We start from the raw sequence: 14,701 nt of genomic DNA, 5'->3' as shown, positions 1-14,701 counted from the left end.
TCTGAGTCAAACAGGCTAATCTGTCTACTCCTACTTCAAAGCTGAAATACAGCCAGGGATCTCTCTCACTCCCCTCAACCTCTAACAGCTGAGGTTTAAGCCAAGCTACTCTGAGCTCCTGGGAAGGTAAGGCCTGGTAGGTTAAAATAAAGCATGCCAACAACATTGAACAGAGAGCGTTGATCCAGGAGAGGAGACAAAAAAGGACAGGATAGATAAATAACTGATCTGAGCCCGAGCTCAATAATGTGAAAGCTGCATTGCATCATAAGCCCTTGGGCTTTCAAATCCCCTACCTAGAACAGGAGAGCGTATCCATACCCATGTACTTCAATAATGCAGGAGACAGAAAAGGCATTTTTGTCCAATATTACTCAGCAACTTCAACCAGAGGACTGTTGTAGGTCACTCCTTAAATACACCTCACACCATTCACTAAATATATATCCAGATGGTATGCTCACATACAGCATCACATAAACACATGCACCAAAATGTCCCACTGACTGGAGATATTCACCTCTTGGTCAACTGTTCCACAGGCATCTATCTGGTCTACAAGACTCAGAGTTTAGAAGGGGACATGGGCAAGGGGGAGGCCAGCCCCAGCCATCGTCAATGCTAGAACAGGACATGGTGCAACTCCTGCTAAATTCACTGCAAGTGTTGGTGAATTCAGGACAATCAGATTAGATTCTGAGAGTTGTTTTGAAGAACCAACGCACTTTATCTCTTTGCAAGTTGACTGTTCAGTCTACTCAGTCAAGTACTCATCAGAATAGTCTTACAGAAGTGGAGGGGCAACTTGGAAAGCAGCATTTTCAGGAAGGGAAGGTTGCCCAAAATATTAAGGTTCTCTATGAACTGAAGTGGTATTTGCTACAAATGGCAAATTTTCAAATGAGGACCATCTCCTTACAAAAGTCTCAAATCTGCAAAGAGGAATGGCTGCCTTTGTAAAAAAGTTTGGAAAATCCTCTAGTAGCAGTCTATCTTTCTGATAAAAGGTCAAGTCCATTCTATAACACTACAGCAGAAACCTATTTAAAATAAATACATACATACAAGTATTTGATGGAGTACATTGTGGCAGCTCTGTAATAGAACCATGCAGCTAGACTAAACAGCACAGAAGAGTAAACTTTTTTTCTAAAAGAGGTCAATATGTTTATGGCAGATGTGTCACTGCAGCTGTGATGGCCTAAGGACATAAGCAAATCAGCATTGCAGGGAGGGATCAAATCTTATTAAAACATAATATTTTAGTTGGGGGGGAACCACAAAAAAACAGAAGAGCCTTTGGGCAGAAAAGCCTTTCTTTATGTCTGTAACAGAAATGAAAAACATCAAAGCTAGGTAACAGTGGAGAAAAACAGCTCTGAATTTAACTAAGTATTTTAATCTGTTTCACATCTGAGAGTAAAGGTAGGTGGTACCTGTGGAAGAAATAAAACTAATGTTAGCAGATGGAAGAGTGGGGGAGAAATGTCAGAGCTGCACCTCCTGTAAGAAACAGATAATTCACCTGTGGAAAGTGGATGAGTTAGCAACATGGATAGGTGAGCAATGTGGAGGAGTAGGAAGAGTGAAAGACAACGTTTGCAAAGTCAATACCTCAATTACTAAGTCCATGACTTTTAATACCAAATAATGTTATAAATTTAATTGCCTAGATTACAATTCCCAAGGTGTTTGCATTTCTCCTCAAGGATATTAGACATTGAGTGGCTTTTTCCTTTTTGGTCATTTTTTGGTAGAAGAACCCTATTTATTCCTCTATGTTGCTGCAGTACCAATTACGAAGGCAGGATTTGATTGTGTATCCAAACACATACATTTTGTCAAGTCACCCAAAAAACTGTAACAAAATGACTGAATTTGTGGATAAGGGGAGAGCAACAGATGTCATTTTTCTTGACTTTAGCAAGGTTTTCAACATTCTCCAACAGTATTCTTGTATTCCCAGGTTGGGATATTGTGATCTGGATGACTAGACAACTAGATGGATGGACAAGTGGTTGAACTGTTGGGCTCATAGTGGTTAATGGATCAGCCTCTACCTGGAGGCTAGTGATGAGGGAGTATGACAGAAGTCTAACTGGTACATGTCCAGTTTCCCATCTTTATCACAGTCAGAGGGGGTGAGAGAGTGTGCTCCTGTCAAGTATGCAGATGACATCAAACTGGCAGGGAAGACTGATGACATCAAGGGCAAGACTGCTATTGACAGTCTGGAGGACTAGGCTAAGAGTACACTCAAAATTCAACACAGACAAATGCAAAGACCTGCCCCTGGCAGAGAAATAAATCCCTGCACCAACACAGGCTGGAGACCAGCTAGTCAGGGAACAGCTCTGTGGAAAAGGACCTCAGGCTCTTAGCAGGCAGCAAACTGGACATGAGGCAGCCATATGCCTGAGCAGCAAAGGCCATCAGCACCCTGGGCTGTACAAACAGGAATATAACAGTACACCAAGGAAAGTGATTACACCCTTTTACTCAGCACTTCTTAGCCCATTATTTGGAATGCCATGTTCAATTTTGGCCCTCTCAATGCAAGAGAGGTATGTGAGAACAAGTTCAGCACAGGGCTACCAACATAGCTGGGGGGGCTGGAAACACTTCCCCTGGGAGGCTTTTTGCAGTAGCATACAGTGGGAGGACAGCTGACAGTAGTCATGAACCGAAGCAAGAAAGGTTCTGACTGCCTACCAGGGAGAAATTTTTCACGAAATAAAATGAAACAGGTTGCTGAGAGGGGCTATGCAGTCTCCAGCCTCAGTGGTTTTCAAGATCAGACTGGAAAAGCCCCGACCAATGTGGTCTGATCCCAAAGCTGATCCTGCTATGAGCAGGAGGTTGCAGTGAGACCTCCTGAGGTCCCTGCCAACCTGATTCCATGATTGACCATCATTGTTTTAATTCTCTGAACCTCTTCCAGTCCTAATATACCCTTTCTGGAGATTTTGGGGAGGAGATCAAGAGGGGAAGAGAAACTAGAATTGTGCAAAGTATTCCAAATTTTGGCAACCCACATTTTTATAAAGGACACAGTATTTGTTTTATTCTCTATTCTCTTCCTCAGAGTTTTAAGACTGGATTTGGGGTTTTTTTGACCCCTATTGAGCATTAAGATGATGCTTTCATGGAATCATCACTGATAACGCTAAGTTCTTGCTCCTTAGCAGCAATGGTCAGCTCACGGCCCATCATTTTATGTATGAAACAATGGCTGCTTCCTCTGTATGCTCATCACTTTACAATCATGCACACTTAATGAGCCTGGAGTTGTTCTAAGCAAATGAACAATCACTCCTGTAGAAACCTGACAGCAGGACCAGTAGAGTGCTTCAGCAAATATTCCCATAGAAGCTACTAATAAGCTCAAACAGAGGGATGAAAAACACCTTTTGTAACATTCATCTTTACTTTCCAGTGAATGTGTGGTGTGTACAAAATACCACTAGTGTTGCTTTATTTCCTACGCTCTGACAACCTTCTGGGTTAGCAATCAGGTTGCACCACCCTCTTTTTTATTAGATCTGCAAAAATTCATAGATTTACTAACGAGATATTCTGAAGACAATTTCTGATTTTGCCCTTTGTTTACAAGTTTATATGAACAGATGACCTGTTCTCTTTACACGCTTCTTTAAAGCTTCATGTAAAAAAGCTCCATGTTTCTGATCAAATCTGTCCATCTGATGAAGAATATATGCCATCACAGGAAACACTGTTCAAAAGCTTTCAAAAAGCCAACATGCCCTGAAAAGCCCAGGATTTAAAATGCTGGTTCCCAAAGCAAGTCCAGAAGCTGTGATGCAAATTGAAAACCAATCCTAAGGAGGAGTTTGCTCCAGCTTGGCCAGCATGCTTGAGAGGAACGCATGGTTTTGTCCATTCTTTTAGCCTCAGTAGCCCACGCTTAAGGAGCTAGACTTAGGGTGGAAGGTCTTAGGGTAAAGGAAAAAAAAAAGAAAAAAATCTCAATCTACTCCTGATATATATATATATATACACACACACATATATATATATATACACATATATATATATAGTACATTCATACTGGGAGTCTACTCATGGACAAACACTAAGAGGAGAATCAAAACCATTAATAACACACAGAAGTTCCCACCAAAAATCTTGTTCTACAGTGTGTACTTCAAGTGGTATAACAAAGAGAACTAGATCTGATGACCCTGAAGAAATAAAATGAAGGACAACATGACACACAGAACTTTTTCTGTATTTTCCAATAAATTGGCTATTTTATAAAATAAATGAAAATAAAAGAGAAAGCCTCCTTAAATACTATGTGTAATAGAGAATTGTTTCTGTATGTTCCCATTCATGGGCCAGCAATGGGCAATGACTACTGAAGAACAGCAAATCTTATACAGCAGACAGCAATATTGTCTGCTGCACTATGCTAGAGAACAGGTTGAAGCTCCCAATCTATAGGTAGGACACAGTGTATGTCAATTACATGAATTTTTAAGATGTGTTAATAGATCTTCTGAGGCATTTAGTTAATACTATGCTACAACTCTTCCATTCACATTAAGAGATTATCCGTTACTAAAAGGATGGCTCAAATGTCATTTGTCACTTAAAATCCATTGCAACTTTCAAAGCAGAAAGTGGTCGTGCTTACTGAGATTATTCTCACATCTGGAAGAATGTTGTAATATGACAATAATAACAAAATTGTAACGTTCATGTAAGTAGCTAGCGAAAGAAAAAATAATAGCTATTATGAGCTCATATTTATGTCCCTTTTTAAACACTCCAAACATTGTTTGTATATCAATCTGATAAATATTTCATATTACAAGTCTTCATAAAGTTTGACATAGAGCTTATTAAAAGCCTATTTATGTGACCACAAGATGATTAGATGAAAAACAGTTTGCAGTAAATTTTAAATAGATGCATAACAAAACAAAACTAAATTACACATACTGGAGGCCTGCCAGGACGGCCCCTTTTTCTTTTTCCTTTGACTTCTGCTTCTTCAAGCTCACTGCCAGCATCTGAATGTGCAGTAGTTTCATTTGTAGAATCCCTAGGGGGGGAAAAACACTAGATAAATTAAAATGATTTGAAATCAACAAGTAATCTATAACTGACTGATTAAATATTTAGTCCTAAGCCAGAAAAAAGAGTCAGCATTAAATGGCTTGCCACATTTATTCTGCAAACTAAGGAACTAAGCATTGCTAGCCCTGGCAAAAAGCCTTACCTTTTTATGAGCTAGAATGTCATTTTATAGACTGGAAGTTATTTAAATTAACAGCTTCTTTTGAAACCATGTTACACTTCAAAATCTGGCTATATTAAACAGCACATTCTCAACATACCCATCCCACAATGTAGTCACTAGTATCAACTTTCTTTCACTCTTAGTAACTACTTCCAAGCTTTTGCTTCATGCTTTCAAGGCCATGAGAAAGCAAACTGGAGTCCAATCCAGCTATCACATCATTACAACAGTTACACAAGTTCCCACTTGGGTTACCTCATGTTTCTAGTCACACTTGAAGACAATGGTATTGTGCAGCTGTTAATAGAGAGAGGATTAACACTGACCGTGAGGCACAAACCAGAGAACTCACTTTGATCTGCAGACATTTATGATTCTTACAGTTAGAAAAACTTTTTCACTTGTACAATAAAAAAACCTTGACGTTGCTCAATGACTATTAGCAGAGAAGCCCACAGTATCGTTTTTCAATCATTCCTGGTTTAGACTTAAGACCATACTAAGTAGAGAAAAAAAAATTTACCCCAATTTTCACTCCCCCTGCCCCCCCCCACCCCCCCAGCCAGGTGCAGAGGTACCTTTCTGCCTTCAAAACAGACCTGGCTGCTTGAAGAAACCCAGATTGTAATTGATCTTCTAAAGACACTAGATTTTGCCCAAGAAGAGCCCACAAGCAAAACCATACCTGTTACTGAGGTGCTTTATTTTTAGTTTGCAAGACCACCAGTGCATGAAATCTCCGTAAATGAAAGAGTAACTGTAATAACATCCTAGATTACTCAAAGATTGGTCAAGCCTAGCTCTAATCAGAGATTTCTTTAAATCCAGTATCATTTCCTTGAAGTGAAAGGAGTTAAACTGCTGTAAAACTTGTGCAAGGGGAAGGTGAAAATCACACCTGTTCCATTATTTTATACAGCCTCAAATATAAAAGGTGGCATTAGTGATCTGGTTTACACAAACTGAGAGGCTTCAGCAAGCCAAGATCTACACAGACCTTCCACACTGTCTGGGGTTTTATTTTTTTATTTTGTTTTATAAATCAGGAATACTTCACCAATTTGCTGTATCACCAAGAAAGCTATTTAGCAATGCAGAAAGATACAAACATCATTGTATCAGCGTCAAGAATGTTCTGATACTTCTCTTTACTGAAATTACTGTATTGTTCTAGGTCTGCGCTAACCCAAATAATTCTGCAGATCTATGATGAATTTCTAATTTTCAGACGTTATTTTCCAACCTTTTCCAATTTGCAAGCACAAAACCACCAAGGGGTCCACAGAATCCTTTACAAAAGCTAGAATGAGGTAAAACATATATGAATCTCCTTTTCTGAAAGTAACTTCAATGGCTTATCTCTAAATACTCTACGTACCAGAGAAAACCAGGCACCCTAGACTAAAAAACAGTATTCAAGTACATTTTAGTTCCCAAATTATACACTTGTAAACAGTATCTCTATAAAATACTGAAAATGCAGCTCCGTTGTGATAAAATTAAAGAGAAGTAGCTTTTCTGCTTCATAAAATATGAAACTTGAAAAACTCAGTATCGAGCTATGAATTTGGAAAAAAAATTGTAAAAGGCCTAAAACTAAATAAAAGATAAATCATACATAGTTCAAAATGATTTGGTAAAATAGGGCCACACTAGTGAAAAACAATGCAGTGAATACAGCTGAAAACAATGTCTACGCAGATGGAAGTATCCAGCCTTTACTCAAAGACCAGGCATCACACTGCAATTCAATTTGACAAAAATGCGTATTGCCTCAAGAAAATTTTTTTTTAAAATAACTTTTGAATACAGAAGTGAGGAACCCCATAAAAATATCTGCTGCTTTCTATTGCTGTAGAGAAATTAAAGCCATTCTCTCTTGCACTCTGTAGAAAAAATAAGCTTCTCTCTGCTCTACACAGGCCCTTAGTGGAAAAATTTTAGGCATGGTGTGGTCTAAGCAATACCCCTATTCCTGCAGAAATGCTATAGCTTTGCTAGCTTCCAAAACCGCACCCCTACTATCATCAGGATAAAGGTTTTACTCTGTTAAAACCAGATTCATCAGTCCTCCTAGGCAAATGGCTCAAAACACTTCCCTTGAAACTCTAGAGCTATATAAATAAATTTAAACTGTACTACTATTTTGCATGCGTTAGTCCACAGGGAACCTGACTTTGCTACAGCCTCTGTCCGGGTCTAGCAAAACCTACAAAGATTTATGTATTTAGTTCTGGAAATTTCAATTGCTTTGGAACACTGCACATATTAGGACCAGTTTAATTATTAACCACCTTCTCTTCTTTGTCTTAAACAGATTGTTGTCTTAAACCTGATAACCATGCTTCTCTAATATTTTTCTGGTAGAACTTCTCTGCTTTGCTGAAAGCCTTTTGGGAAAGGCTCAATGAATCAGTATTAAGGGTGAGATTCATCTCATCTAAATTTGATACATATACAATGCAGAAAAACAGAAATTCTTAAGGTGCGATATACCTCACGCTAAGGTCAGTGTCCAAAATTGGTCAGTTTAGGTTTTACAGATTTTCTTTTCTCTCCATTGATGGTAAGGTGACCTAGACAAGCAGCTCAAATATAAATGTTTAAAATTAAACAAGATGAATCTCACCCTAACAGTATGTGAGGCAGAGGGGAGATTTATTTCCAGCAAAGAATATAAATATGTAAGGAGTAAGGAGAAAACCTCAGAAAGTAAGTTCCATTCAATCCTCACATTATTTGGAGCAGGGAGACAGGATCAAGGACAGCCTACAGTCCTTGGCTGATTGAACACTAAAATAAACATCATTTCAAGCAGCAGGGAATTCTGTCTGAATCATGCAACCCCTGCACAGAAAGGCCCTTCCACTGCGGCCTTAAGTCTCTTCAGTTTGGGAGGTAGTGCTTCTTGCTTCTGTCAAAGCCTTACAGCTGCTCTGGGTACACATACACATGCCCCTTTTCTCCTTATTTCTGAACTCAGACAATGAGTAAAGCATCTCTTAACTGCCTGCAGTTCTGTCAGGTTTTTAACACTCATTGAGAAGAGCATCTGGCCAGCATCGATCTCCCTCATTCCCTACACATATTGCAGAAGTGGTAGGAAGTAATTTATCTGGTGGCAGTCATCCACATCTTAATAGACCAGAATTATCCTATCCCTATTTTACATGTGTGTGACTAGTCACCCGAGGGGAAAACTTAGGCTTAGTCACAATTTATCTTTCCTGAAGCTGTTGGGAGGGAAAATAGTCTGGGCCTAAGGAGACCTGTCTCATCTAACAAGAGGAGAGGTGGCAGTGCCTTAAGGCTAAACCTTCCCTCTCTAAAGACACCTTTGACATGATAGAGACATAAGAGAATTTGGCAGAGTGTGGGAGACCTACAAGATTGGAGTAGGCAGAGTAGAGCAGACAAGTGATAAACCCCTTTTAGGGGCTCTAATTTACCCTGCTTTTCTTTCTGGTTTCTTTGTTGGCTAAAGCATCCTAGAAAACTGAGAGTAACTCCAGGATCACTCCTAAAAACTCCAGATATTATTTCAAAGTTATAATAACTAGCCATTTAAACTAACCATATGGTAATGAAGAATTAACAGATTACTGTGCAGCCCTTTACCATGTCATGCTTCTGCAGAACGTACTCCACAGACACAGTAAATTTCACATCTCTGCAAAATAAATCAAAACATATTTACCTTCCTTCTACTATTACATAGAGCCCTAGCTATAGAGCTTATACCACCCCCCCCCTTAAAAAGACACCACACCAAAAACCTATGTTGAGGTATCAGGTTTTTGTAAATAAAAATGCTTCTATAAGCTTTTATTGGTGCTGCTGAGGTGGCTCAAGGTTCTGGCAGAGACAAATTCAGTAATTGCTACCACCAGACTCAGCCTTGTGAAAAAAAAGCATTCATGAAGAAAAATGGCTAAATGCACAGGCTCATGAATCATGGATGAATCAGCTTTCATGGTTGATCTTCAAAATCTAAAGAGGAACATGCCTCACAGCAAATATGAGTCATCCCATTGAGAGACGACTCATAACAGTCAGTCACCCAGGTCAAATACACCAGAGGGTTTTTTCCCTACATCTGAAACACCAATAACTGAAATCCTGTCTTCACTGCATTCTGAAGCCATTTCTATAAATTCAGAAAGATTAAAGATTTCTCCTTTCATGTCCCCTCAACAGAGAAGAATGTGGGAGGGAATATTTGATACGGTCCTAAGCAAAGTACGTTAATACATCAAATTGACTTTAGGACCTTTTGTTTAAAGCGGGTAGCCAAAAAGATTAGAAAACATTATGAAAAAGTAGAAATAAGGCATAGGAGTGATAGATTATAATAATCCTTCAAAGCTGCTTTTTTAAGAGCTAGAAAGAAAACCTTGGCTTTCTCTATGTGGAACCGGATTATGGCTTCCCAAATCTAAACGTGTGAAGCTAATACCCCTAAGCCAAAGATTGCTTCAGGTGTTCTCACCCTCAAGACTCCTTTCTGATGAAAGTCTGGTTGACACCTACTGAAGTAGTGGTTATCACTTTCTTTGATACCTCGTCCACACTAGACTAAATGTGCTGGGCCCTCAGAACAGTCTCAAAACCATTATGTGCAAATCCTACTGATTTTTTTGTAAAAAGACAGACCTCCCCTTGTTTATGAGCAACCAAAACTATATGTATTACTGATGATGACATCTCACCAACACTTCGCACAGTGGCATTAGATGATTCCCACCTCTACCAGAAAAAACAACATACATGTTTTCTTTCATTTTTTAACGTTGCATAATATTGGTGGCTCACAATCATCTTCTGATTAAAGAATATGCTGACATCTTTAATGTTCCTCAGGTTTTTCAGCTGGTGTGCAGTTACCAAATCTATTATTATGCACTTTTTAACCTTAAATTCTACGACATTTCATTCACTACTTAAGGCCATCTAGCTTCTTGACCTGGGAATGGGAATATCCCTTGCGTACCGTTGCCATGACAGAATCTCCCAGCTTTTTGTCCCTGGCACATTTCACAAGCACACTCTCACTTCTTGAATGGGGCACGTCCAGGAAAATAGAAACCAAGAAATTTTTTTTCCACAACTACCCTCAAAGCTAACCAGAACTCCCAACAAGGGCTGACATTCCCTCCTCAGTGCTACCCATCAGGGTCATCCCTGTCTTTAGCCATGTGCTCACCCACAGCAGAAATTAACTTTTTTTGAAAGAGGTTTTAAAAATGTAACAAAAAATTGCAATGCATCTGCATGTTATTGTTAAGGTCAAATAACTTTACAATTGTCCAAGCATTCAGTTTCTTAAATAAAGGCATTTGAAATCTTAGCTTTGGAACACCACTCAACCTTGATAAACTGAGGCTCTTTTATACCCTGTGACGATTCCTATTTTCACAGGTTCATTCCAAGCAAAAATACCCTAAACGTTAGATAATTACCAAATGTATTTGGTCTAGGTGCCCAGGAGCTGGCAGCAGGGCCGTGGGGTCTCTGTGAGGAGAGGATGGGGCTGCCCGGTGCTGGGCACAGCCGGTTCCAACGGACCCAGGGCAGGGCAGGCCACAGCTGGGCCTGTCAGGGGAGCCATAGGTGCCTCTGTGAGAGCTACTGAAGAAAGGGCCGAACGCCCTGAGGGACAAGGGACCAGCCCTGTGAGCAGCAGGAGGAAGCAGGTGCAGCCGGTGCCCCAGCACAGACTCCCCCCTAGGTGGACCTCTGGGGAGCCCACACTAGAGCAGGTACCTGCATGCCAAGGGCCCCATGCTGGGGGGGTGAGTAGAGGGGTCAGGAACAAAGGGGTGAAGCTGAACCCAGGAAAAGGGCAGGGGGGAGAGGGAACACGTTTTAGTTTTTGTCTTTGTTTCTCACCTTCACCTGAATCTTTTTTAATTGGCAATAAATTAATTGTTCCCAAGTCGAGTCTGTTTTGCCCGTGAGGGCAACTGGTAAGTGATCTCCCTGTCTTTATCTCACCCCATGAGCTTTTTCATCTTGTTTTCTCCCCATGTCCTGTTGAGGAAGGGAGTGAGAGAGCAGCTGGGTGGGTGTCTGGCAGCCAGCCACAGTCAACCCACCACATCAAATAAAGCTCCATTTTGTTCCCATTTCTGAAATTCCTTTCTTAACTCTACTTGATTTACCCTCTAGCGTCTCTCATAGACTTCCACTCTATTCTTTCCAATAGTTCACTTTACCCAGCACAGTGATGCTCCCATTTGTATAAGCCACTCCTATTTCCCAGCAAGATCAAAACATGCTAATGCCACTTGCTGTCTTCAATTGCAGAAGCCAAAGGCATTCTGCACAATAAATACAGCTCATTGTAAGAAAGAGTACACAACTGGAATACACAAATATGGTCAATTATGACTAAAATCCATATACATTTCTGAAATCTCACAACATTCAGAAGCATAAAAGTAGCAAAGATCTTGTTTTGCTTTTCACAGCAAAGTTAAGTCTCCATACATATAAAGAAATATCTTTTAGATTAAGTGTTTTGATTTTTTACACAGTTTTTCAGCATATGAAAACACAGGAGGCCTAGAACAGTCACACTAATCTGCACTTCTCTCAAGCTTGTGCTTTATCCTCACAATCACCTCTCTGTTTACTTCAACCTTTTTAAAACTGAAGATTTCAAATATAGAGAGAAACATATACTCACTGTAGTACTGGCAAATCTGAAGTAATCATTTTTGCAGCACTCTTGAAAGTAAGAGCTACATAGAACTTCTTCTCAAAGTTATTATAAGACAACTACTTGGAAACCTCTTTCATGAAAAGAATGTCAAAGTCCAGTCTGTAAAATAGAGAAAAAAATTGTTAGATGTGATTCCAAAACAGTCATACATTGAATAAAAAGCACTGTAAACAAAAATGGTCAATTTTGAAGTAGCATCACTATTAAACCACATGAAATTTAGAACCAATATCCCCAAGACAGTTTAATCATATTCTTGCATTCAGTTTTTACTATTCTGTCTAGGCAACTTTACTTTTTTTTTTTTTAACTGCACAAAGTATTTTGCATTACCTCCCGTATTTGTCTGTGGTAACTCTAATGCAAAAACACAAGCAGAACTCTGAGAAAATTTAAATAAACAAGATAAATATATAAGCCTAAGCAATCAGAGAATGTGATGATCTAGATTTAAGGGATTTATTTTCTAGTCATACAACAGATTAAACTTGCAAGACAAAAGTTTGGTTTCATGATAAAGAGTTTTTCCTAGTTTTGAATCAAGACAAAAGATCTGCACCTAAAATCATACAGGTTTTAATAAAACAGGTAGAAGATAATATTTCTGACAACTTTCTCTTCAATGGAACTACACCTATTCAGTCAGACTCACTGGCTCACAGTTTTATGTGACTGAATTTCACAGAATAGTCTAACTGCAACAGAAATGTGCAAATGTCTAACTGCAACAGAAACTATTTTAACCTGATGAAACTAAAGTTGTAAGTTTAAACAAACTAGACTTCATCTGTGGTACCACTACACCCACTAGTAACATCTCTCTACCCAGAAGACTAATCAAGGAGTTGACTAATGCCAGCAGATGTGACTATCATTCAATAATGGCACAGTGTGACAGATGCAATAATCTTTGATGTAATAAAACATAGAGCTGCTATCCCATTCTTCCAGAAAATGCAAGTTCTGGAGAAACTAAAATAATTTCTTTCATTCTCCCCTTTTACAGATCCTGGGGTAATATAAATATCCGCATGAAGGACTGCAGTTGAGCAATGGCAGTGAATACCAAGGACTTAACTTCATGTTTTTAAAACATGGGATATTTTAAATCTCTTTTATTTAAATATTTAATTTCTTCTCAATGGGCAGTTTTTTCTGTGCTCTAGTAGCTTTGCACAAGACAGCAGGAAAATCAAGCCAGGAAGAGGTAACATGACCTGCACCAAACACAGTATCTAAATAAAACTGCACCAGTCTAAGCAAAACAGTACAACATGTAGAGCATTATTTGCCATCCTACTATATGCACATCAGTATTTATTTACCAAAACCATAACTGTACAGCATGAACAGACTTTTTTGCCTCTGGTTATTACAGTTCCAATTAGACTCACAGATGGATACAACTAGTTCTTCCAGTACTTACTACTTTGCGCCACCAACAGTTTTACTTACAGTGTCTCATCAACAAATTTAAATTTTTCACTATATACTGCCATCTCATCAGCTGTTTTTTCCTAAGGTATCATTAGCAAGCCACTTTGTTGCAAAACAAATGTTAACAGAAGAGAAGTTTGTTTGGAATTAAAGGTATCACTCTAACATTAATGGTTTAAAGGGGGTCATTTTCCACTGCCAGCACACCAGGTTGCTGTAAAAGCTCTCCAGTTTCACTATAAGACACAAGTTTGTCCGAGTTTGTTATGAACAAAAATGTTATATGACATGCTATTTGTGCTATTTCCATAACTTGTTTCCATTAACAGTGTTTCTTCATTAGAGACAATAGTCATTACTATGTTTTAAAGGATGCAATTACTCTTAACAGGGGAACGACACACCCATTCAACAACATAAAGCAGCCATTTCAGACACTTGTAAGAATTTATTATAGAGAAACATTGCATCAGACTGAATTAAGTTTTGAGTTGATTTCCTATATGAAGAAAAAAAGGGAATGTTCAGATCTCTGAAATGGAGAGGTTCGCTACAATTGGAACAACGTGCACTCTGGTGGTCACAAAATATTATTAGTATTTAGGTATAACCTAAGAAGAATATTTAATAAAATCCTGAAACAGAAGAAGAAAGCTTTTGATTAAGTTTCTGCGAGTATTTTTTCTTCCTGCCATGACAATTAGAAGTACACATTTTTGTAATACCTTCCCTTTGTTTAAATCAGAAGAAAAAAGTATATTTTTTGTACACACAAGCATGCACACACACACACTCTTGCATATGCTAACTAGACCTCAGAGGAAACCTATCCATTTTGGATCTTCAGATTACCTAATTCTAGCAGGATACAAGGCATCAATCTTCATTTTCAGAAGAGCTTTCAAAAGAAGTTCAAGAAAATTTATGTGCGTTTCATGTGAGAGATTTTCCACAGAAGTTTAAGGCATCCTGCACAACTGTTATGTGGAATTTCTTTTTTTTTTTTTTTTTTTAATTTTCTTTTTTAATCTAGTTATCACCCTTCACAACTGGTGTGCTGTGCATGCTCAGATATAGCAACCAGCAGCATACAACTGCTCTAGGGAAGTGCTTTCACACACAAGGAAAAGTATACTTGCTCAGAGATAACTTACTTGAAAAGCAAAATCCTGGTCTAAAAGAAAGTATGTAGTGAAGGGCATGAAGAGCCAAGAGAAGAGAGGAGCTGTTTCATTCAGAAGCAACTGAAGAACCAAGGAGGCTGGACCTACAGC

At 38.8% G+C, this 14,701-nt stretch overlaps 1 protein-coding gene across 6 annotated transcripts in view; it reads right to left on the bottom strand.

Moving 5' to 3' along the window:
• STAG1 (stromal antigen 1) overlaps positions 1-14,701 on the bottom strand; it is a 205,132-nt gene that overhangs the window by 149,028 nt on the left and 41,403 nt on the right. For all 6 annotated transcript variants that reach the window (XM_041126677.1, XM_041126678.1, XM_041126675.1 and 3 more), the window contains 2 exons: positions 11,955-12,089; positions 4,966-5,068 (listed from right to left, as the gene is read on the bottom strand). In XM_041126677.1, coding sequence (XP_040982611.1) covers positions 4,966-5,068; positions 11,955-11,983 — 132 coding nt within the window. In that variant the 5' untranslated portion in view covers positions 11,984-12,089. The remainder of the gene's footprint in view (positions 1-4,965; positions 5,069-11,954; positions 12,090-14,701) is intronic.

This window comes from Aquila chrysaetos, chromosome 10 (genome assembly GCF_900496995.4).
Source record: "Aquila chrysaetos chrysaetos chromosome 10, bAquChr1.4, whole genome shotgun sequence".
NCBI lineage: Eukaryota > Metazoa > Chordata > Aves > Accipitriformes > Accipitridae > Aquila > Aquila chrysaetos.
Note: the sequence above shows the minus strand (reverse complement) of the source record. Positions and strands in the feature narration are given on the sequence as shown.